The sequence below is a fragment of the Polypterus senegalus genome, chromosome 2 (assembly GCF_016835505.1).
Source record: "Polypterus senegalus isolate Bchr_013 chromosome 2, ASM1683550v1, whole genome shotgun sequence".
NCBI classification, from domain to species: Eukaryota; Metazoa; Chordata; class Cladistia; order Polypteriformes; family Polypteridae; genus Polypterus; species Polypterus senegalus.
The window spans coordinates 205,458,224-205,485,160 of NC_053155.1; the positions used below are offsets into that span (position 1 = coordinate 205,458,224).

At 35.3% G+C, this 26,937-nt stretch overlaps 1 protein-coding gene across 12 annotated transcripts in view; it reads left to right on the plus strand.

Annotated features, from left to right (window-relative positions):
• dmd (dystrophin) overlaps positions 1–26,937 on the plus strand; it is a 2,654,580-nt gene that overhangs the window by 1,794,748 nt on the left and 832,895 nt on the right. For all 12 annotated transcript variants that reach the window (XM_039745194.1, XM_039745193.1, XM_039745197.1 and 9 more), the window contains one exon: positions 15,686–15,912. In XM_039745194.1, the coding sequence (XP_039601128.1) occupies positions 15,686–15,912 (227 nt within the window). The remainder of the gene's footprint in view (positions 1–15,685; positions 15,913–26,937) is intronic.

Below are 26,937 nucleotides of genomic sequence, written 5' to 3' on the forward strand. Positions count from 1 at the left end.
GCGGGAATCCAGGGAACAATTTTCATCCAGGGAAGCTGCCATCTAGCATCCCAGAGGATGTATTGCCCTGAACAGGCTGGTTTCTTCAGTTGAGGGACGTCCCGGCCGGACTGAAATGCCGGCTGTCCATCACAACATATATGTTCATGTACAGTTCCATTTTATAGGCAATACATTTATACATAGAAATATTCTAAATTATGATGGCAAAAGTAGATTAAAGTGACCCATGCTACACATTAATGCATATATGCAGGTCAATTGCAAGATCAGGATACATTACAACTGTTTTCTGATATATTGTTTGCAACAGGCTGGTTAAGTGACTTGCACAGGGTCAAGCAATGAGGAAAATGTGGGAATTTACCAGTACCTTGTAGCTTAAAGTCTAGTGCCCTAGCTGATACTTTACACTGCTTAACTAAATATGAAACAACAAGATGAAACTGCATGAACATTATTGGTTTTAATTTTTTTGTATGAGCAGCTGAATCAGAAGCAATAGTAAGGAAAGTCTATGTTAAAAGTAATGGGTCTTCTATCTGGAACTTACATTAAATGTTCATATCAATGGGGTACTCATGACCCCAGCAGTCAGAGCTTGCTAAAGTTCCAGCTCTGGAGTAACTTTTTGTAAATATCACTCATTAAACATCACCCCCCACCCCCTCCTTCCTCTCAATATTCTCTTTAGAAATTATTTAAAAATGGAATTATTTCTTGCAAGTTGAGAAAAGAAATATTAATATTTTAACAAAAAAGCCAAAGGTATTTTCCACTGGTTAGCTATTTGTGAACTCAGTCCCTGTTTGAGTGAGTTTTAATAAAATGAAATGTGAAGGGCTTGTTCAAAAAGATTTCATTTTGTATAGGTTGTTCATGTGGAACCTTCAGTTACACAAAACTATGGTGTGCATTGCACATCCTACCCAATGAATATTGATTTTGGAAAGTTTAAAGAAGTGGTCAATAGCTTATTAGTCTAAAATATTTCTCAGTTTTTTTTGCCAAACATCTGTCCTTCAAAATACCTAACAGTAAAGGTTTATTCCTGAGCCATTTACTGCAGATAGTTGCTTCTGAGGTATCTGTCTGCATTTGAATGGAAAAACTTTGCTGCTTTCCCTTATTATACTAAAGGATAGATAGATAGATAGATAGATAGATAGATAGATAGATAGATAGATAGATAGATAGATAGATAGGCTATCTATCTATCTATCTATCTATCTATCTATCTATCTATCTATCTATCTATTTGACAGCAATACCAATCTGTACCACTATTAAGCAGAATAAAACTGTGAAGGTTTTTTTTTTATTTCATAATCAAGCATTATTGCACAGTTTCATTGAAAAGCAATAATATCCATGTGATGCAGTTAAAATGTAATGTACAAGCTTATGAGAGTGATGCGGTAAATTAATGACACACAACGCACAAGTCCATTGTCAAAAGCATTTCTTCATTTGGTAAATTAATGACACACAACGCACAAGTCCATTGTCAAAAGCATTTCTTCATTTTCAATTAGACAAGTGCTACTGTTTTCTTAAATTACCATAGTGTTCAATTTATAGTTTTTGTCTTTTATTTAGGACACGCCCTTCACATCGAATAAGAGGGATGCATACTGTATAGGTATTTTATTTAGTATATTCTGCCACTAATAGACATGGAAGAAGAAAAAGCAAAAAGTAATTATAGTTAGGGTTAAATATGTCAGTTTCTTCTACTGTGACCCAAGCATGACAAGTGGTACCAGGAGTGGTTGCACAGGTGAAGGCCGAGGAGTTATTTCAAATTGTTCAGAATGTCCTGCTTCCTCACTATCCGGAGGATAATCTGGTTCCTCCTCTTCCTGAAAATTCTAAGAATGTGGTGATGAAGATGGGTCCTTCCAATGACCCAGAGATGTTTCTTTTAGCTTTTGAGCAAGTGGTGACTTTGTTGGGATGGGACAAACGAAACTGGGCTGTTATCATCACCCCTTTTTTGTCTGGGGATGCCTTACTTTCCTTACAGAATGTGCCTCATGATAAGCTCGGTGATTATGACTTCCTGAAGAGGCAGGTTGTTTTACGTAAAACTACGACCTTTGTGGCTAAAGTTTTGCACTTAAAGACTGAACATAGACGGTCCCATCTGTGTGCAAATTCAAGATTTGATTCAAAAGATACACTGCTGGTTTGAAGGAGACAAGATGGAGTGAGTTGTGGAAAAAGTTGTCATGAATATAGTACTGGCTGGACCGGCAGGAGATTTACACTTCCTTGGCTGCTGTCTCTCAGACCAATGTTGCCATTGGTAACGATTTGACTGACTCACAAAAATCAGAATTGTTATATTTGATTGAATGGAACACTGACGTCTTTTCAGACTTGCCAGGCGTGACTAACCTTGCAGAACATAAAATCACTACTGAACCCTTTGTCTGGGTACAGATGCGGCCATTTCAGATCCCGGAAGCATGACGAAATATTGTGCAGGAAGAAGTCAAGAAGATGCTGGCATTAGGTATAATTCGTGAAAGTAAAAGTGACTGGTGCAGTCCAGTTGTATTAGTTCCAAAGTTCAGTAGCAAGACGGTTTGGTTCGCTTCTGTATCGATTTCAGGCGCTTGAATAAGGTCTCTAAATTTGATGCTTAGAAAAACTGAGTCAGGTGACCAATATCTCCACGCTAGATCTCACGAAAGGTTATTGGCAGGTTCCTCTAGAGGCCGACAGTTTTGAGAAAACAGCATTTGCGACTCCTGACGGACTTTATGAATTTACGAGACTCCCATTTGGTCTTCATGGGGCACCTCTAACTTTCCAGCGTATGATGTATCAGATCTTGCGTCCTCATTCTGAGTATTTCGCGGCATACCTTGATGATGTCGTGATTTTTAGCAATGATTTACATACGCATTTAGTACGTCTTCAGGCTGTCCTTGAAAGCTTGAGACAGGCCAGCTTGACTGCTAATCCTAAGAAGTGTAAACTGGGTATGTCGGAGACTCATTATTTAGGTTATTCCTTGGGCAGGGGTTTACTTCTGCCACAGTTAAGAAAAGTGGAAGAGATGCTTGATTACCCCAGCCAAAAACACAGAAACAGGTAAGCGTTTTTCTAGGGCTTGCTGGTTATTACAGAAGATTCATCCCTGACTTTGAACATAGGGCTGCTCCTCTTTCAGAACTTACTAGAGGCAGGAAAAACCGTCCTATTTTATGGACAGAAATTTGTGAACGTTTCTTTTGTGATTTGAAAACTGCTTTGTCTTCTTATCCGCTTTTGTGGAATCCCGATTTCTCTAAGGATTTTGTTCTACAGACTTACACAAGTGCATTTGGTGTATGCGCCGTCCAGTCCCAGGTTTTTGATGGAGAAGAACACCCTATTACATATTTGAGTAGGAAACTGCTTTCTAGGGAACGCAATGACTCGACTATTGAGAAAGAATGCGTGGCAATTAAATGGGCTGTACAAGCACTTCATTATTACTTATGGGGTCGAAATTTCACATTAGTGACTGATCATGCTCCACTTCAATGGTTATACCATCAGAAAGATACAAACTCTTGTCTCATGTGATGGTTTTTAGGCTTACAACCTTACAGTTTTACAGTCAGTCATCGACCTGGCTCTGAGCACATTAGCGCAGACATATTGTCACATCTGTTTGAACCTGGTTTGGAGAGTCGCTTGGTTAACAAGAATGTGAATAAAGCTGCGGGAGGGGGTGTGAGCTGGGGGGCTGATTGCACCCTCAGAAAATACAGACGTTCCTGGGAAAACCCCTGAAAAACGTTGACAGACTACATTCACATTGCTCCTTACCTTATTTGCGCTCTGTCGCATGATAAACCTCTTGCGTGCTACTCCACATACTTAAAAGCATGTACAGCACCTGTCAGTATTGGAATTGATTGTTTTGCTTATTTCTCTTTCACTCTCTCTCTTTCTCTGTCTTGTCAAGGAGAGTACGTTTGAACTTTTGAAAAAGACAAATGCTCGTTTGCAGTGTTTGAATAAAGTTCCTGTCTCAAACCTCCTGTGTTTCTGTGCAAATCTGTGACCCAAGCGTGACAATATATAAACATGAGCGGCAGAAAAAGGGCTCAGATAGAAATGGAAAATCTGTCTTATCTTAAATGAAGATTACAAAATGACAACAAAAGTTCAGAAGCAATGTCTCCATGACAAAACTTACTTTGTGAGCTGGAATGTTAAAAGTCTCAATCATGAATTAAAAAGAAAGAAAATATTCTCTCACCTTGCAGGTCTAAACGCTAATATTTAACAGGAGACCCACTTCTTAAGCAAAGATCAGTTTTGGATGCCCAGTGACTGGACTGGCCAAATATTTTATTCTAGCTTTACAAAGAAAACTAGAGATGTGGGAATGCTTATACATAGAACAATCTCATTTGTAGTATGAGATGTAGTATGAGACTCTGAAGGGAGATATGTGATCGTCATGAGCAATTTATTTAACCATGAAGTGTTTTTGATAAATATCTACTCACCCAATGTGGATGACATGGACTTCATCCAAAATGTATTTGCATTGATCCCTAATGTGAACACTCATAAAGTTATAATGACTGGGGTCTTTAATTGTGTTTTAAATCCAGACCAAGGTAGGTCTCCTGTCACAGGGGTGATGAAATCTATTCCAATATACATCAATAAATAATTTTTTAAGAAGTTAGATTCATAACCTCATTTAGTTGGAATTCATAACATTCACATATCCAAAGGGCGACCCTACAAAGACCAAAGGCAGAAGGTGGCATGGCTCTACCTAATTTACAATTTTATTACTGGGCAACAAATATACAAGCTATAAAAATGTGGATATTGACACAAATGAATTACCTTAGACAGGCTTGGTCTGCAATAGAAATAAAATCCTGCAGTACTTCTTTATATTCCTTGTTTTGTACCCCAATAAGTACAAGTTATCAGCAATATGTTAACAATCCAGTTGTGTTCATTCACTCAAAATATGGAATCAATGTAGGACGTACTTCAAGATAAAGAAGCTTTTATCTGTGGCCCTTCTGCACAATAACCACCATTTTCCACCCTCTCAAACGTACATAGTTTTTAATGTTTGAAACAAAATTGGGATTAAATCACTTAAGAGATCTGTACATAGACAATGACTTTGCATCCTATGAACAATTACACTCCAAATTTAACTTTCCAGCAACACAAATCTTTCACTACCTCCAAATTAGAAACTTTTCAACATTTCAAAAAATGAGTGGAAGGCAGCCATACACAGAATTCACTCTAGCTTCATATGTGCAAAGCATGCAGTTATTCAACTTAAAATTATATCTGTCTCATTTAAAATTGTCTAAAATGTTTCCAGGGCAAGAGCCAACCTCCGAACGTTGCAATTAAGATCCAGCCTCATTGGGCCAAATGTTTCGGATGTGCATTAAATTAACATCATTTTGGATAAAAAATTTTAAATACCTTTCAGACAGCCTTGGTGTCACAGTCTCTCCTAATCCGCTAGCAGCTGTGTTTTGTGTGCTTCCAGATGGACTTAAAGTGGAGAAGAACAAACAAAGTGTAATTGCCTTTACTGCACTATTAGCACATAGACTTATCTTGCTCAATTGGAAGAATCCTAATTCACCTGTTTTAAGTCAGTGGATAACTGATGTTATATATTATTTAAAATGGGAAAAAATCAAATGCTCACTTAGAGGATCTGTGCAAAACTTCTTCTTGGCAGGATCTAATCAATAACATTTTAGAACAAACATTTAAATTGAGGAAGCGGAGTCTCCTCCCTGTTTATATTTTATTTATATTTATTTATTTCTTTATTTTTCCTACTATTAATATTTTATTCTCTTGGCCTAGCTCTCTTTCTCAGGTGGGGAGGTTGATTTGTTTCAACCCTAGTTTTGTAAAACTTGACTTGCTGTTATGGAATGTTATTTGATTTTAATAAATTCAATAAAAAAAGGACTTGTGTACTTAAGCTTAAAACATTGGTAAATCTACTCCATTCAACAATGTATACATATTAATCAAAATGGACCCCAGAAATCATATGGTATGTCAAGGCAGATCCAGTAAAAACAGCATTCCTACCTCACTGTGCCCAACAGTATGGTCTATAAACCACTCAGCTCATTGCAGGCCTTCTCAACTGATATTCAAATCTATGAAAGCAATATTCTATCCACTGAGATAAATATTAATGGCATTGTTCTTCCATTGCTAACTGCATAGGGTAAATTACCGCGGGTACACTTTTGAAATGTCTAAACTTAGCTCTTTTTTAAAAAATATTTGTGTGTACTGTTAATTAGCATAAATTTGCATCTGTTTACCCTTCAAAATTGTCAAAGCGATTGTTTCACTCCATTTACTACTTACCTTGATTTTTTTTTTTTGATACATATCAATTTTTATGGTTGTTGTTTTGATGTTGACTCCAATAAAAAAACATTGATTGCAGTAAATGGTCAAAGAGGAAATTTCATACTTAACACAAACCGAGAGATAAGAATGATAAGAATGCTTTTTGCATGTTTTTTTCCAGGACTGTTTTTGTAAGCATTTTTAAGTGAATTTGCATGGACAAACACACTGCATACCAACTGGAATAAAGTCTCACAAGTCTGCTTTCCAAAATATCAACAGGCCACCCCATACTTGCCTTTCACATTCTGGTTTATCTGTTCTGTTTCTTTTAAGCCTGGAACAACCTTATAAACAAATTTCTTTGTTGACATTATTGTTTTTCAGGTATCTGAATGCTTTGTTTATGTAAAAGACATTTTTTTATATTACAGATTGTCAAATGTAATTTATTTCATTTTTACTGCCAGTGGTAGGACATTTTTAATATCTGTATTTTACTGTATATTTATTTAAATACAGTATGTGAGTTTTGGTTTTAGAAATTGAAAAGAAAATCTCATTTGATTTAAAATCTGAGACTGGCACATAAAACTGTATTGTTATTTTACAAAATTCATGGCATTAAAGGTCTGCTGAATACTTTTATATTTTATCATGACATGAATTAAACAGTTGTCAGTCTCTAAGGTCTCACTCCACCAGTGCTGCTAAAGCATAATCACATATTGCCTCTATGAGATGATACATGCAGATTGATCTGACAAGCGTTGCATAAGGCAATATTTTACCGAAAGGCACCTGTTAAACTAATTTAAATTTCTGCTTCAGAAGCTACAGATCCTTGCCTTTAACAAAGATTCACTAAGCAACATTGTAAGAAATAGAATCCATTGTGCAATCTTTTAACCAATTTTATAACAAAAGACAAAAACAGACCTCCTAATACCATACAGAATGTATATGTACATATATGTTTATACATATTTAGTTATTTACTTATAATTTCACATATTTTTGCACATCGCAATATGACATATTACACCAGAAGACAAAATGTTAGTAAAAACTTTGAATTATGCAATGTTAAAGATTGAAAGTTATATTTTTTTACTGTGAACATAAAATTGCCAATGGAAATCCATTACAAAATTTCAATTTTTTTGTGTAATTCATGTTGATCTCTAAAGCAGTAGCCACAAATATTGCACACATACAAATAAAGTGCCTTCCCCTAACTGAAAAAAAAACCCAACTTTTTCTATGATTCCTGAAGAAAGCTTGTCTTTGTGTATCACACGATTCAGGTGACAGTGTTATTGACAGTTATGCTGAGCTGGCTAAAACCTGTAAATACAAATCAGGTTAATTAGAAATGTACTTAATCCTGAAGCGTCAAATGGAAGAATAACTTCCATGAGGGAAGATAAGCACAAGTGATGGAATAAAGTGCTAACTTCAGCATGCATAGAGATTTTCTCATTTAAAGCTAATTAGCAACTTTACATTGGGGAATCTGTTATAGGGAGAACTTTTCTTTTTTTTAATTCCATAATGATTCTGCAATTTAAAGCGAGTCAAGTGTATGCATTGCAGGGTATGTACCAATTAATTATGTTACTGGTAATTGAATTTAGCTAATATTAACAAAGTTGTTATCGCGTTCATTCCTCTTACAGTATGTATAAATTAAGTCGTTGTAGGGTAAAACAACAGTAAAAGCGACAAGATTAGGAATTGCTGGCATAAGCACTTGGGCTGAAAATAAGACTATGGTGTCAAGCTTGACTTGTTGGTCTGACTGCAATTTTACCCTTTTTGTACTGTTTTTGCTCTTCATTACATTTCCTTTTATTTTTTTCCCTGTAAATATTGATTACGGAGAAGTGACGTACTAAGGAAAGTGCAATTATGAAAGGAAGCAACCTTCTTAGGATGTTGCTCAAGCATTGTGCCTTATAGCCTGTATGTATCTGTTAAGGTCATACAGCTAGAGAGTAAAAGTGCTGAGAGGAAATAAATAAGAGAAAAATAACTGGAAGATGAGAGGTGTCAAAAAAGGAACAAACAGAAAACAGTCAAAAACAAGCAAGAGTCAGGGCTGTCAGAAGTGATTCTCAAGAAACTCAGCTAAAAAGTCCTCACACTAACCCTTAACTCATCAAGACATTGTTATATTTTTAATAAAATTGCTAATATTTGGATGTCAATTACAGTGTGCTGCCATCTCAAATAGAAAAGGAATAATGAGACAACATGCCATGCAAATAATATTGTCATGGCAATGCAGAGAAATCGATAATGTCTCAGCATCAAACAAAACACAAAATGATGTGAACAGAATAATGACAAATTTTATAATTACTGAAAATACATAAAGATTTCAAACATAAATTTATCACAGGTGTGAGAAGCAATTTAGATGTTTCTTCATTGTGTTAATTTGTGTGTACAGTATTTAATTTACGTTGCCTGTGCTTTTGTTTTTGTCTTCTCTTTTTTATTTTCCCTTTAGGCATTGGAAACTATTAAATACAGTATAAATATATTAACCCCGTTTGTCAAAGCTTATTCCTTGACAAACTTACCAGCATCTCCTGTTCCGGCACACTTCTTCATTGTGACTTAGCTATTTTGTAGTTTCAATTGAATTACACTACGGGTTAAAGATTAAAATCTGCTTGTGATGTTAATTTATACTTAGCAGTTAGAAATGAGGATAGTGCTGCTCAAAAATGAAGTAGTTGCTCACTTTGCTTGTTGGTGTTCTTAAATAGATAACTGCTTTTTTCTTGCAAGATATGCAGATTTTTGTAATGAGCAATCAGCTAAAGCTATAATTTAAATTTGATTAATTTACCCTCAAAAAGAGAAAAGTAGTAGGAGGATATTTGCTTCATCTGGAAAAACCTTAAAAATCTCTTTAAGATATTTTCCATTTTTTTGTTCAAATATTTATGTTTAAATGTTTACAAAAGTATTGAGTGTCTTTTAATGTGTCATCCCCCCAAAAATGTCAAATAGGTGTGGAATCAATGCAAATTATGCTGCCATCATTTATAACCATCCTCTCCAAAGAAATGTACAGTATTGCTAATCTTTTGATTGCTGATATTTAAAGCAGAAATTAAAATTACCTGTTATTGTTTTATAGACAATGAAATAATTACCTGATTCAATAGAAGCACACATTCCCTTGTTTTAATTTGAGCACAGGCAGGATGTGAGGCTTACTGAAGGTCATGCGGTAAGACAGCAATTTGGACCTATTCTTATATTACATGATTATTCTGGCAGTGATGAACGAAATGTCAGGCCACAAGGGCAATGAAAAGGACCAGAGATGAATGTGAAATCCAAAAGCAAAGTAGTGTCAAAATGATTGTACCTAATGCTTTAAAAAGATTCACTTTTGAAAGAATTAGATATTCACTCTACAAACTTGGGGAAAAAAAGGCTATTACCTGCCAGCAGGTCACTGACAATGGACAACAGAATTTTTCAACACGGCCACAAAATGGTGGCTGCCATTAAAAAGCAGGGTGGTGGGAGAAATAAAATCAATATAACATAACAAACCAAAAAATGAAAGCGATCCAAAAGTCACCATGGTTTAGAGTCAAAGAAAAAAAAATTCAAAGTGTAATTCAAAAATGTATTAAGCCAAGGAAAAAAAGTATCAAATTACTGGAATGCATAGCACTGGGAATCACTCTGTGAAGATAACCTACTTTTTAATAATTACTCAAAGATTGCTTTTAAAAAGTGAGGGAGATTAAAGTTGTATTTATCAGCATTAAATTCATTGTCATAACAGGCCTAAGTCTCAACCTGTTCACTCGTTTAAAAAAAAAAAGCAAATAAAATATGAGGTCAATAGTGTGTTAGTCTCGCTTAGCCAGATGAATAATTTATAGATCTGGGGACAAACATGAGTGAATTTTGCTTAAAACTGGGGGGACTACTAGAAGGCTCACTGGCTGTCACCTTTCTAAATCAATCTAATGCCTCATGAAAATGGTGCTCAATGTAGTGGCAGTAATTCTGAAAGGCAAAGCGCACTGGTACTATTGTTAACCTGATTCAACAGAGACCAAATTTCTGTTTATGATAAACTGCATATACCTGAAAAGACTCCAAAAATACCACTATTAAGCAAATAAATGTATGTGGCATGTGCGAAGAGCAAATTGGTTGTGTTAAAAATAAACATAACCCTTTGCAAGGGAAAAACCTGTTTGTAACATCAGATTATACCATATAGTGATACTCCAGCAGCAGCATACTGATAAAAACACTATTAATTAAAGAGTGATAAAAATGCAGTACAAGTTAAAAAAAATACAAGGTGGAGAGTGCAAGGCAGGTATAATGTTATACGTTTACCCCCCTGGGTGGAATTGAAGAGTCGTATAGTGTGGGGGAGGAACGATGTCCTCGGTCTGTCAGTGGAGCAGGACAGTGACAGCAGTCTGTCACTAAAGCTGCTCCTCTGTCTGGAGATAATACTGTTCAGTAGATGCAGTGGATCCTCCATGATTAACAGGAGCCTGCTCAGCGCCCATTGCTCTGCCACAGATGTCAAACTGTCCAACTCCGTGCCTACAATAGAGCCTACCTTGCTCACCAGTTTGCCCAGGCATGAGGCATCCCTCTTCTTTATGCTGCCTCCCCAGCATATCACCACGTAGAAGAGGGCGCTCGCCACAACTGTCTAATAGAACATCTGCAGCACCTTATTGCAGATGTTGAAGGACACCAGCCTTCTAAGGAAGTATAGTCGGATCATTAGAATGTGTAAATGAATCATTAAGCTTCAGTTACCTTTTTTTATCTTCTTTCAGTGTCAAGTCTATTGTTTTCTTTAACTTTCTCACTTGAAACTTAATGGTTTAAAATCCATGGGTGGCAGGAATTAGTGGCGGGTGTTTTGGGGATGAACTCGATGAGCACAGCCATTTCAGCAGCGGATTTTGCTGTTATTCACAACAAACATTTTAACAAGTTGTTCTGAAACATGTATTTTAATTTAAGAAACACATCTGGCCCTGCAAGACTAATAGTGTGGAGAAAGAAGCAAGAGTAAGTAAAGACTTTACGATACAGTAGAGTCTCGCTTATCCGACATAAAAGGGCCAGCAGAACGTGTGATATGCGAAAATGTTGGATAATGGGAGTTGTTAGGAAAAAACCTATTAAATGTCAAACTATGTTATAATTTTACGCATTACGAACCTAATAATCATGTTTTACAACAAAACAACAGAAAGAATTAACTGAAAAAATGAACTTCCAGTTACAGGATGGTCTGAAATTAAATACAGTATGTACTGTACTTAAAAAGTTCGGTCCTGTGATGATTTAAAGAAATTTTTTATCGTAGTCTGCTTTCCTGATGAGTGTTGTTTCTTTGCTGCCAAGTATTGCCATCTTTGCAGCATCATTATGTCAATTCCTGTAGCTTCTTCTTGTTGCTCAATGTATTTAATTGCAGTTCCTAGAGCCTTATCTCTATCACTCATATAGTCAAAATCTGTACAAGCTTATACTACAACATTGTGACTGCGTGTGTGTGTGTGTTTGTGTTGTGACGTGTGTGCTGTGACGTGCAAGTCCCCGTCTTGCACCCGAAAACACGAAGCTGAGTCTCAGTACTTTAGCAACACCAGCTTTATTCAGCTTGAAACGGCAACAGGGCGGTTATTTATTATAGCGGGATCTCCTATACACAGACACAGCAGTCAGGCAGGGTCATGGCCAAGTAATACTGTGCCCTGCGCATTTACAATGTTCCTTGGTCCTTGTATCACCCATTGACGGCAGGCGCTTATAGCATGTCCGTGATCTATTTGGATTAGCTTTTATGGCAAACTGCTACAGCACTGGGAGACTGCGATTGCTTTGGGGCGCTGTTCCGCGTGTCGTCCCGTTGGGTGGAATCCCACAAGAGTTTAGAAACTCTCTCACACCAGCCATAATCCTTTTAAAGATAAAGTGCAGGTTAATCTGTTTTATGCATTTTTACTTTATATTTTGTGTTAATCGTTTTTATATGAATAGTTTTGGGTTGTGGAACGAATCATCTGAGTTTCCATTATTTCTTATGGGGAAATTTGCTTTAATATACAGTACCAGTGCTTTGGACTGCGAGCACGTTTCCAGAACGAATTATGCTCGCAAACCAGGGTTCTACTGTAATTAGCTGCGGTAGAGTCGGGAGCAACAAAAAATAGACTACGCTCACGCTCGCAACTTGCAGTTCTTGTTGCCGATTGATGTGTTTTTTTGTGTTTTTTTTGTGGTGGGACATCGGATAATATGGAATGTCGGATAAGCGAAGGTAGGATAAGCAAGACTCTACTGTATTTACTAATAATAGACACATTTCAAGGAGACATAGTTTGACCATTATTATTATGATTTAGAAGAAGATTTTTTTTCTGTTCTGAATACATTTTTTGTGGTATTATTTAGTGTTTTGAGAGGTTTTGGATATCAGCCATTCACTGTGTATTATTTCTTTTGTAATATTGGTAACATGATAACATGAGCAAAAAATTGTAGTCAGGGAAGGCAAGATCAAAGCCAGGATCACCAAAAGAAAAGGCAAACAAAACACGATGGTAAAGTGAAAATCAAAGTCAAGAATTGAAAGGAGTTAAAAAAATAAACAGAAGTAAAACCTGATGCTAGGACATACTTGTTATAGAAGCTCACTACTGCTAATAAAGATTTTGAGATTTGAATCGACATATGGCATCATATTTACCACATCATCTCTCATTACATCAAAGATATGACAATCCCAGTTACACAACACCTCCTACCAGGTTTATTTTATACTATAAAATCAAATGATTTTGCTTACTCTCTTGCAGAGCCAAATTTTTTATCATGGGAAAGTCTTTTGGGGACATCTTTTCTTAAAACATAACCCCCCTTTAATCAAATGCACAGGTTCTTTTTTCTTAGACTGCAGTTATATATAACATCTCTGCCGCAACTCTATTCTTACACTTGCCAGCATTTAGAGACATGCATTTCACAGTTGTAACACATTCTGGGTTCACTAGCTTCACATTTCAAACATCTATTACTGCTACTGTATATTATTTTTCACCTCCATGATTGACATAATTGAGAAAATAATTCACTTTTCAACGTATGGCAGTAATAATGTAATAAAAAGTACCAGCAGAAAAACAGGCTTTCTAAGTTCTAATCTTTAAATATTATTTAGTGCCATAAACAAAAGCAAATGGGAGATTTGGCTATCCAACCCATACAACCTGATTAGTTTAGATTTTCATCTTCTCATTAGGTGCTTAATCAGCTGTTCTTGTCAGTAAAACACACTTTACTAAAAACACAACATAAATTTCCTCAGAGTCTTTTTAGACATTACACCAAAACTATTAAACAGTCAATTATTTACTCAGAATGCTAGATATTAAAAATATACATCAGCTAATTAAAGCAATGGCATTATTTTGTGAAGTCTTTCAATACAATATGTGTAAAATATGTTAACTGTTACAGTAAGCTGGAGCCATTTGTTTGATGTCATCTTAAATTGTGAATTCATATAAGAAAGCATATGTGTAATTTTGTTGTAATGCAAGGTTAAGAATAATAGTGATTCTTATCTTGACTTCAAGTTTGCTTTAGTGCTTTGGTTTTGGTGACGGATGTTCAGATGTGCCGTGCATCAGGTTTTACAATCCATCTCCGGGTCCATTTACTTATGTTGGCTGCACTAGTTCTTCACACTTAGCAGTACATTTTTTGCATCGATTCTGAGTCAAGTGTATGTGTACCTATGTCATCACTTTGAACTGATTCACATCCACACAGTACCAAATACGCAGTGTAGCAGTTAATAAGATGTAAATGTAAGCATAAAATAAATAAAATAAAAACTGTACTGTATGTTATTACATGTATCATTTAATGCTCCATCAAATCTCCCTAGTGTACCCCTCTGTTAAAATGTGGTTTGTGAATCATGAATATCAACCTTTATTTAATGTCTGTTAAAATATGTTAATAATATTGGAGAATTCTGCAAATGCCATAAACAATGTTTGCAGAGGCCAAAGCTTAGAAAGCCATTTTATAATAGCATCATTAACTTCTTGTTGAAAGTTTTGAATAGTTCCTTTATAGGTTAAACTTGAAACTTTCTAGTTTTAAATAATATAAACCGTTCCTTTTCCACTGATTTATGAAGGGAGGATAGGATTTTCCAGTTGAGAAAGATAATTTGATTATATATCGGCAATGTGGTATAAGAGATTGTAATAGATTTATCATTGCATGACCTTACCCCATCTGGAGTTACTCCAAATAATGCTATTAGGTAATCAGGAGTGACTTCAAGTCTAACACTATTGATCAATAAAAGAATATTTGCCTTTGGATGGGTCAGTCCATAAAACATTTGATCTAACGAAGCTGGTGCATGGTGACATTGCGCACAGTAAGGATTTGGCATATTTTGCATAATATTAATTTTCTTATAAATTGCACTACATTTTGCATAAATTGAAGAAAAATGTATAATGTAAATGGTAATTTGTTGCCTAAGATATAAATTGAAAGGCCCCTTTCCTGTCATTGCCAGAAGATTGTCCATTGGTGCATACTGTAAATTAGTTTCTAAACTTTGTAAATAATATCAATTTCTTCATCATAATTAGTTAAAATATATTGAAGCATAGATACTGATAGATGATTAGAGCACTTGATCCGGTTGTTTTTGATAAAGTTTTAATTAGTGCAATAAAGGAATGTGATGTTGGAAGTCTATTTCTGATGGAAATGTCAATTAATTCTTCTTTATTTATTTTTATTCAGTTCTTTTACAGTACACTGTTGAAGAAAATAGATATGTCTAGCTTATTTCTAGAATAATCACAATTTTAACAGGCATTTTTCAAGTCTTCATTTACAGAGATAAACTTCTACTCTTTGTGCTGAATCCACCATCTCCATAATGATCAGCAAACAATTAAATTTTATCCTACTAGGTATTTGATAACTATTCATTTTAAAAATGTAACTAAATGTGTACATCATACTCTGCATCATAACAAAGATGTAATTTTTGCGCTCATTTTTAATGCAGCTCTTTTTCCCAGAAATTATGCAAGATGTAATAGATCATGGAAATGTACTGCTAAGTGGAGTGTCATCCAAATACTTTTAAATATGTTTTACCCAAGATATCATTAATTTGCCTGTATCTAGTTCTGAATTTAAATAATTTCTTTAATTGTTATTGTATTCTTCTGAATTTTTGCTTTAGGTCAACCAGCTACAGTAGTGACACAGACCCTAGTCACCAAAGAAAGCACACTGTCAAAAGTGGAAATGCCATCCTCTTTGCTTTTGGAAGTTCCAGCTCTAGCTGACTTTAATAAGGCATGGGCAGAGCTCACAGATTGGCTGTCCCTATTGGATCATGTGATCAAAACTCAAATAGTCACTGTGGGGGACCTTGAAGAAATTAATGATATGATTGTCAAACAGAAGGTAGGTTAATGTGTGTTATTACTTTTTTTTTTATAAATATGGCTCACCCATCAATGCTAGTGTTAGAAGTTGGAGGTAGTTGAGTGGTCCTGAGAAGTGTTCACACAACCCAAATAGACAGCCAGACAAGGAACAAGTGTATAGCTGTGAAGACTGCATTGATTACTTCTGTTTATAAACTGCACTGTGCAGTTTGCTGTATTTCACAATGATCTGTAACTGTTTGGTTTAGTATTTTCTAAAATGTGCTCCTAGTATTTGTTGTGCTGAGGAACAGTTAGGGGATGATTTTGAAATAATTAGCCAAGAAAAATAAGTACTGAATTTATGAGAGCTTTAACTTTAATTGGTTAATAGTTTAAGAAAAAGTTTACATTATATATATATATATATACTTTATATTTATATATATATTGTGTGGCGGAAGTGCCAGCTGCATCCCCGGAAGCACCCTGGGTGTCCCTGCTCTTCTTCCTCCCAGCACTTCCTCGTGTGGCGGAAGTGCTGAGGTCCAGGGCTCCAAAGACATAGGGGCACCCTCTTGCGGTGACCACGGGCCCCTAAAGGGTGCAGCTTCAAAGCTCTGTACCCATGGCCCCCAAAGGAACCAGGGCGGTATATTTTATATATATATATATATATATATATATATATATATATATATAAAAATATATATAGTAATGCATTCTTCATGTTACATTTGCCAGTTTTTCTCCCTTGACAGACTCTCAAAAATCAAAACATTTTAAAAATTTTTTTAACATTTTTTCAAAACAGTTCAACCATGGATTGTTTAAAAATCCATGGTTTCTGATCATTTTCCATGCTTTTACAATTTTGCAAATGACTAGTGTTTTTCTTTTAATATATAATTAGTAATATGCATTTGTGGTAAAATATGTAAAGCCTGAAGTTCAAAAAAAGCACTACTGGATAAAGAGAATATTAAGCTGAATGGAAATGATTTATACATGTATATTTTTAAAAAGGACAGAATCTTAATTATTCCATTTATCAATGTTTCTGCTGTCTCTGCTTATGACTAATTAAACTAAAATGGCAATTGATTTTAGATGTGTTAAATGCCTTTTAGTAAATTACTAAAAATTTACTTATATATAAGCAGCAAATGTATAGAGCTTTAAATTAAGGTAAAAGAAAGGTTTTCTAGAATGTTGAACTCCTTGTTAAGACAAATATGGTCCTGTTTTCTACCGAGTGGTACTACAAAAATATAAAGTGTTTTTCCGGAAATATACAGTAAATGATGATTGAAAAGATAGTGCCAGTCTGGAATACATTATATATAGTCCATCCAGAGAACATTGAACAATATCGTTTCATATTTTCATACACTACACACATATATACATACAAATCACACACACACACATATATACTATACATATATATATATATATACTTTTTTACGTTGTGTTTTAATTAAAAAATCACAGCTATTGCCCACTATTCTGTTATCTGTTGCTCTCCAAATGATCTGTACTATATTACAGGTTCTGTTTTATAATTGCAGTCAGTGTGCATCAGTGTTCCAATGCAGACCAAATTATATGGAGAATAATCTAATTAATTCAACAGCATATTAATGATGAAGTGTTTTTAATTGAGGCTTTTATAATTATCATTTTCTCCCATGCAAAGCCTGAGTCAAAACAGTTAGTGACAGATGCATGTGGCTTGGCTCCCAAGTTTATATAGTCAAAGAAACTAAATGCTTAGGTCAACATGTCAAAATTAATTTCATTGTCAAAACACATAGTTAGAAAACGTTTGCTGTTAATTATAAGGCTGTAAAGATGTGGTATACACCACATCCGGAAAAAATACACTGTAATTGTACCATTATTATTATAAACTTAGTAACTGGACTTAGGTAAATGTGTTGTTGGGCTTGCTGATTATTTAAATTAGACATATTTCTCACTTTGTAATGATAGTATAAAAAGCAGGATTTGCCATCACTTTCTTTTTCGAATGAGATGCAAATGAAACACTTTATATTGTATACTTTAAATGCTACATAAAATAACTGTTTTATGAAATTGACCCTCCCTTGCAGCACCAAATGATTTATTATTGGAAAGTCTTTTTTGAACACCTTTCCTTAAAACAACGTAACTCCTGTTTTATCAAATGCAAAGATTCTTTATATTGTGTCTGTCACTATCCTCAGTTGTCAATTCATTAGCCATGCTCTAGAAATATACAGTTCATTTTTGTAGTTTCCTTTTACCCAGGACTACTAGCTTCAGAATTCAACCAGGTATAGCTGTCACTGTAGCCTGTTTCTTAAACCCTTGATTAACCTAGCTGAAAAAAGAACTAATTTACTCAACTTCTGGCAAAAAATAGAACAAAACATCGAAGCAAAAAGGCATGCTTAATAAGTTTCAGTCTTTTATATTTTATTTTATTAAAATCAAAAAACATTCCATTCATGCAAGTCAAGTTTAACAAAACTGGTTTGAAGCAAAATGACCCCCACCCATGAGAAAGAGCAGCAGAGTAGCACTTTAATAATAGTAAAAATATGTAAATAAATAAATAAAGATAGATAGAGTAGAAAAAGAGGGGAGAGAATCCACTTTCTCAATTTAAATGCTTATTCTAAAATGTTATTTATCAGATCCTGCCAGGTTTTGAAAAAGTTTTATACAGATCCTCTAAGTGAGAATTAGATTTTTTCCAATTTTAGATAATATATAACATTAGTTACCCACTGACTTAAAAAGGTGAGTTAGGATTCTTCCAGTTGAGCAAGATAAGTCTGCGTGCCAATAGTGAAGTAAAGGCAATTACAGTTTGTTTGTCCTTCTCCACTTTAAGCCCATCTGGAAGTGCACCAAACATGGCTGTTATTGGATTAGGAGGGATTGTGACACCGAGGCTGTCTGATAGGCATTTAAAGATTTTGGTCTAAAACATATGGCCCAGTGAGGCTGGAAAATGATTGCAACGTTTGCAGGTTGGATCTTGCCTGGGAAACATTTTGGACAATTTTATGTGCTCGATATATAGTTTTGAGTTGGATAATTGTATACTTTGCGCATATGGAGCTTGGGTGAATTCTGTGCATTGCTATCTTCCATTCCTTTTCTGTGATGTTGAGTAAAAGATCCTTTTCCCACAGTATTCTGGGATCTTTGAAAGGGAGGAACTCTAAAATGTTTTTATATATTACAGAAATGCTTCTTGAGTCTTCAAGACTTACCAAAATTTCTTATGGCATAGAGGTAGGTGGAAGGTGAGGGAAATTGGGCAGGTTTTGTTTAACAATGTTTCTAATTTGAAGGTAGTGAAAGAAATGTATTGCTGGAAAGTTAAATTTGGAGTGTAATTGTTCGTAGGATGCAAAGAGGCTATGTACAGATCTCCAAGTGATTTAATCCCAGATGAGTACCAGATGTTAAAAACTGCGTACGCTTGAGAGAGTGAAAAAGGTGGTTATCGTACAGAGGTGCCACAGAAAATTGGTTCCATATTCTAAATGAGTGAAGCACTATTGGTTTGTTAGTATATTGGCAATGACTTGTGCTTATTGGGGTACACAGCAAGTAATATAAAGAAGTACTACAGGATTTTATTTCTATTGCGGACCAAGCCTGTGTCTGCTCACCTATTTGTGTCAATGTCCAGGTTTTTATAGCTTGTTTATTTGCCACCCAGTAATAAAATTGAAAGTTAGGTAGAGCCATGCCACCTTCTTCCTTAGGTCTTTGTATGGTCGCATTTTGGATACGTGGATGTTTTGACTTCCAAATAAATCAGGTTTGAATCAATGGTTGAATCTAATTTCTTAAAAAATGATTTCTTGGTGCATATTGGAATGTTTTGAAATAGAAATAGAAGCTTAGGAAGGATATTCATCTTGACAATGTCAATTCTCCCAACTAAAATGAGATGAAGGGTAGACCATCTATGGAAGTCTTGCTTAATTTTTCCATGCAGTTAGCAAATTTTTTTTGATAAAGAGCTTTATGTTTACTCGTGATGTTTTCTCCTAGATATTTAAACTGATCTGCGACGATAAAAGGGAAGGTTTCCAGTCTAATTTTGTGTGCTTGAGAATTCATTGGAATGAGCACACATTTGTTCAAATTAATTCTGAGATCAGAAATCTTTTGAATTCTGTAAGTGCTGTTAGGACTGCAGGCACAGTATTTTGTGGATCTGATATATACAGTACCATATCATCTGCATATAGTGATATTTTCTGTTCAAAGCCTTCTAAGATAATCCCCTTTATTGCATAAGCATTTTGACAGTGAGCAGCCAGTGGCTCAATGGCGATTGCAAGCAGCAGTGGTGACATCCTTGTCTAGTACCCTGTTCTAGTTTTAATACAAACTGAAGCTTCTGGACTGGTATACAGTAGTTTGATCCATGCACAAATATGTGGGCCAAACCCAAACTTCTCCAAAGTTTCAGTCTTTTAATATTATAGTTAGTGCCATAAACAAAAGCAAACAGATATGTGCCTTTTCATACCGTACACCGTGGGTTGTCCTATAAATCCAAAAGCAAACAAATATGAGCAATATATTCAATATAAATATTGATCCCATGCAGCCTTTACTCTTAGTTACAAGAAGTCTTGATTTGACTACTCTCTCATCAGGGTATTTCTCTTTCTGTGGTCTTTATATTCCTTAGTGACCCTGTTCCATTCATTAGAACTGATAAATCTAAAACCTATCTCTCATCACTTTCTCCATGGAGGGGAAAGGGTGTTCATGCTTGTAAAATATGTCTCCCTTCCAAAGACTCATTTGTAACTGTCCTTGTCTCCAGTACTCGGAGCTCATACAACTAAATCCATGCTTTAGACTATTGAAGCAACAGCTTCACATTCAGAAATATCACTTGTACATTACATCAGGAATAGTAGCTTTGCATTCAACAGGGGTATGTATGTGTTATAGCAAAGCACTTTTGTGTATCTGGTGTGGCATCTTCAACTCCCATCCAGTCCCCCACCACAATTTGCAGACTCTGGGACAGAACCTTCAGACATTCTTATTAGTGATAGCATTCTCAAAAACTCTCAGGGTTTTAGAGAAACATTAGTAATATCAAAAAGGCACAATTCACTTAGTATATATGCTTGATTTCAGAAAGCTGTTTCTTTCTTTTCATTATACAATTCAAACACATCCTCTAAAGAAATTTAACAGTCAATATAATCACACAAAATATATTACAAATGCACAGCAACAAAGTGAAACAACAGCAAAAAAGAACATTATTTTGTGCAATCCTTTATCCAGTTAATTTCTCTTCATTTCAGTGCATTTTCCCACTCCATTACAATCACCTAGATAGTAATTCATAAATTAATCCATTCTTACTAGTCTGGCATCATAACTTCATGCATAGCCTCTGACTCCTTCACGTCATTGATTCTGCTTTAGTCTCTATGAGCCAAGCTACTCTCTGTTTCTTGACATCTGAAAGAATTTTGTCTATATTAACTGTTCTTTTTTTATCGCAAGCCATGGACAGAATGGGCTTTGGTATAACCATCCAAATTTGATTAAGACTCAAAACTCTTCCCCTCCTTCACATTTATCATGTTTAGTCCCAAAATCTTGTGTGTAGAGGAACAGCGCTTTCTATCTTTTCTCTCAAACTGCTTGCAGTTGCCATACAAAATTCTCAGCTTGAATATCCGTCATATCATATCTTTATACACAGATATCCATCCATCCATTTTCCAAACCGCTGAATCCGAACACAGGGTCACGGGAGTCTGCTGGAGCCAATCCCAGCCAACACAGGAACCAATCCCAAGCAGGGTGCCAACCCACTGCAGGACACACACAAACACACCAAGCACACACTAGGGCCAATTTAGAATCGCCAATCCACCTAACCTGCATGTCTTTGGACTGTGGGAGGAAACCCACGCAGACACGGGGAGAACATGCAAACTCCACGCAGGGAGGACCCAGGAAGCGAGCCCGGGTTTCCTAACTGCGAGCCAGCAGCGCTACCACTGTGCCACGGTGCCGCCCTACACAGATATTGTTTATTCCATTTGATATCCCCATCATTTTAGATTTATGCAAAACATCTGATATATTGCATGATTTCAAAATGAATTGTCCTTTGTCACAAAGTCCCCCTATTTTAACCCCATGACTAGTAATTTCAGATATTTAGACCATCCCTCAACAACTATGTCACATCTTCTCTGATGTAAGAACTTCCATTACAACTGGTCAAAGTTTTCTCTTCCCTCTCAGTCTTCTGCCCTTACACTTGCACTATTTCTTTTATTTATGGTTGTTATTCTGTACTTAATTCAATAATGAATTAATCACTAAATTTTATTCTTAAAATCAAGGTTAGTATTATCAAATCCATGGACATTTAAACTGTTTTGTGATTTTCAGCTTAAGTGGTTACATCAGAGGTAATTTATAATTACTGTAATGAAAGTATAATATACTAAGTCTGATCAATAATATTAATATGTTCAAAGTATGTATAACTTCTTTGTGGAGTGTATACATTTAAAGACATCTAAAAATTTAAATAATTACATCTGTGACTATTAAAAATGTATAATTAACTCAAGATTTAGTGGAGTGTTGTCATTGTTAAGCATCCTAAAATGCCCCAAACAGATTTTGTGTCTTTATCTTCAACTTCATCAAAGATATAATCTTATTGCCGATTGCCACTTATATTTATTAGACGAAAGCGGCTTGATGTTCGCTTTGGGGTATGCACAGCTTGTCTGAAGTTTCAGAGTTTACATTTTCTGCTCAACACCATATTGTACAGTACATATGGCACCAGTCAGATTGTATGATTTCTTGCTATTACATCTTTAAAGACAAGATGCTGTGTGTGCATTCTGTCAAACCTGTTTCAAGATGACCTGGCCGTCCACTATTGAATGTTTATGAAGAGATGTCTTCTGCGAATAATACAATGGATGGATAGTGATTACAGGTAAAAGTAATTTGAAAAAGATTTTACTTGATGAGTTACAATAAATGATTACTGTGAATCTTCAGTGTGTATTAGTATCTTACCAAAAATAGCTATTGTGTTAAATAAATTACAGAGGAACAAAATCGCTAGTTGTGTCAGAACCTTTGCATACCTCAGATTGGTAGGACTTCACCTTTGAAAATAAACATACATCTTTATAGTGCTTATTTTAATTACAAGTTACCATTAAATAAAATAATGTTAAGCATATTATATCAAGGGTGGCGCAGTGGTAGCGCTGCTGCCTCACAGTTAGGAGACCCGGGTTCGCTTCCCGGGTCCTCCCTGCGTGGAGTTTGAATGTTCTCTCCGTGTCTGCGTGGGTTTTCTCCGGGTGCTCCGGTTTCCTCCCACAATCCAAAGACATGCAGGTTTGGTGGATTGGCGATTCTAAGTTGGCCCTAGTGTGTGCTTGGTGTGTTTGTGTGTGTCCTGCGGTGGGTTGGCACCCTGCCCTGGATTGGTTCCTGCCTTGTGCCCTGTGTTGGCCGGGATTAGCTCCAGCAGACCCCCGTGACCCTGTATTCGGATTCAGCGGGTTAGAAAATTGATGGATGGATATTATATCAAAGGTATTGAAAATCGTATTAAAATAGTATGTTTTCCTAACAATCTATCTCTCTGTTGTTTTTTTTTTAATATATCATAGCATGTTATATATGTAATTGCTCAAATTATGGTAATAAACAGCTGTAAATGATTTATAAGAATAACTTGAACATTGAAATTGATTACTCACAGCTTTGCTTTGCTGAAAGTGATATACTGTATTTGGTTAACGTAGGTTAAAACTGCTTGCTAACATTAGATAAAGTAACAGATGGCATATATTTTTCTGTGGAAATATCATGCAATAATGAAGCAGAAGCACTGGTTTAAGATTGAGGAACAAGATAGCTGCCCCAGCTGACAGAGAACTCCTACTTTTTTATGATTTTCTTTTGTTTAAAAGCTGAATCTTTTTTTTTTTTTTTTTTTATTTATTTATTAATTTTATTACAATCAATACATAGCAATCAAGTTTTTACAAAAAAAAAAAGAATTATGCTAAGAACAGATCGATCCCCACCCTTGAGAGAGAGAGCAAGCCAAACGGTGTAAAATTTAAGGCTTTTAAAAAATACCTAAATCAACAAATTCTCTGTACTTTATAAACTTATTTCAAAATATTACTGATTAGATCCTGCCATGTTTTGAAAAAGTCTGCACAGATCCTCTAACTGAGTATTTGATTTTTCCAATTTTAAATAATATAACACATCAGTTTCCCACTGACTTAAAGAGGAGAGTTTGGGTTCTTCCAGTTTATCAGAATAAGTCTGCGTGCCAAAAGTGTAGTGAATGCAATCACAATTTGTTTGTCCTTCTCCACTTTAAGACCCTCTGGAAGAACCCCAAACACAGCTGTTAATGGGTTAGGAGGGATTGTGAGTCCAAGACTGTCTGAGAGGTAATTAAAAATTTTGTCCAGAATAATGTTAATTTGGAGCAGGCCCAGAACATGTGACCTGTTGAGGCTGGGACTTGGTTGCAACGTTCGCAGGTTGGATCATGCCCTGGAAACATTTTGGAGAGTTTTAGTCGAGACAGATGTGCTCGATATATAATTTTGAGTTGTATAATTGTATGCTTTGCGCATATGGAGCTTGAGTGAATTCTCTGCATTGCTACTTTCCACTCCTTTTCTGATATATTAATTGAGAGGTCATTTTCCCAGTGTCCTCTTGGATCTTTGAAAGGAAGGGATTGTAAAAGGATTTTATATATTGTAGAGATGGAGTCTAACTCCTTGAAATTGAGCAATAATTTTTCCAGCGTGGATGAGGGTGCAAGATGAGGAAAATCTGGAAGGTTCTGTTTAACAAAGTTCCTGATTTGAAGATAGTGAAAGAAATTTGTAGCTGGAATGTTAAATTTGGAACGTAATTGTTCATAGGATGCAAAGACGTTGTCTATATAAAGGTCTCTAAGCAAGTTAATTCCAAATTTTTTCCAGATATTAAAAACTGCATATGTTTGTGAGGGTTGAAAGAGGTGGTTCTTTTGCAGGGGTGCCACAGAAAGAAGCTTCTCCGTCTTAAAATGCTTTCTACATTGGTTCCAGATTCTAAGTGAGTGGAGCACAATTGGGTTATTAGTGTATTGCCGATAACGTGTGTTTATTGGAGCACAAAGCAAGGAATACAAAGAAGTACTGCAGGATTTTACTTCTATTGCGGTCCATGCCTGTGTATGTTCTTCTATTTGTGTCCAGGTTCTTATCGACTGTATATTTGCCGCCCAGTAATAAAACTGGAAGTTAGGTAGAGCCATGCCGCCTTCTGCCTTTTGTCTTTGTAGGGTCGCTCTTTTGATGCGTGGATGTTTAGAATTCCAAATAAATGAGGTTATTGTTGAATCTAATTGCTTAAAGAACGATTTATTAATGTATATTGGTATGTTTTGAAATAAAAAAAGGAGCTTAGGAAGAATATTCATCTTAACAGTGTTAATTCTTCCAGCTAGTGTGAGATGAAGGGTTGACCATCTATGCAAGTCTTGTTTAATTTTTTCCATACAGACGACGAAATTTTTTTGATAAAGAGCTTTATGTTTACTTGTGATGTTTACCCCGAGGTATTTAAACTGTTCTGCAATGATAATCTTTTTTTTTTTAAACATACTCTAGATGCTTGCCATGTATTTAAACATGGAACAGTGTCATGAACAAGCAAAAATGAGATTACCACAATACAAATAAATACCCTGGTCAATGCCATATCCCTTGCTATCTAGGCTCCTGTGTAGGCAGGCACACCTCTTTTGTGAACAAGTCATTGGAGATTCTTGTACTGCTCTTATTAAATCATTACAATTATACACTAATGCTCTGTAAAAAATGGAATAGACCTCAATTTATCCTTTAGGGCATTCTCAAAAGGTCAGGCTTTTCTAAGGTTCACACTGACTTGTAACTCCGTCTGCTGATGAGGTCTATAAACTCCAATCTATTTAAGTCTCTAGCCTAATACATGCAGATTGCTATTGCTCCTAATTAAACCCTACTTTCAAAATGTGAGATGTGATACAGAAGCGCTCATTAGCTGTCTTGAAGGCAACCAGTTATAACCATAAGAAAAAAAAGTCTGTTTTAATGTAAAGAGAGTACTCTTGAAAATATCAGCATCAGATTTGTGTGAAGCAGTGCACTTATCTGAAGACATAATCTCTAGGTTATGCACATCTTGTAGATTTGTTCATTAGCAAATTTACTAGTATTTATCATAATATCTACCAAACTCATGTTAAAAAGTACAAGACATTATTTACTTTTAACATAATATGTCATCCTGACTTTGTCCCTACAAATGTTCAAAATTACTTTCATGACAACAAACACTGTAAAACAGAACATCTGCTGTATATTGATTGGAGATTTTTAAAAAAATCCTTATTAGAAAGAATGAGAAATGGGACAACCAAGTTTATAACGTGGTAAGAGCGAAGGTCTCATATAGAAAACCTGCAATTTGTGTTATAGTATGGAATGTTTAAAACAATAATTGTGCACATCATAATGCATTTTATCTTTGCCATATGTTTTGTTTTATGTGATCAGTGCCATCAGTTCTTTCACAAGAGCTTAATACTTCATGTAAAATGGTTGGTCAGTTAGTTGAAGTTTAAGTGTCTTTTTGTGAATCTCTTTTTCACATGTTATTCCCAACTTTTCTTAGGCAGTAGAATTATTTAATGTCTTCTGTCATTTAAAATATGAAACTGTTGCAGCTCTATTTGAAACATGGTGATGCATTTTTAATCTGTTAGAAGATTCTCCACATAATGACCACAATTCCACTATCTTGAGCAATAAAAAAAAGAGTTTTTTATTTCTTTTCATCGAAGCTACCATTTAAAAAATTTTTTTTATTTAAAAAATCTTTTGATTCCTTCAATTACAATCTTTGTCTCCCTCTTTCCAGTAGAGTATTTTTCCTTTTGTCATAATTGACACAAAACTGG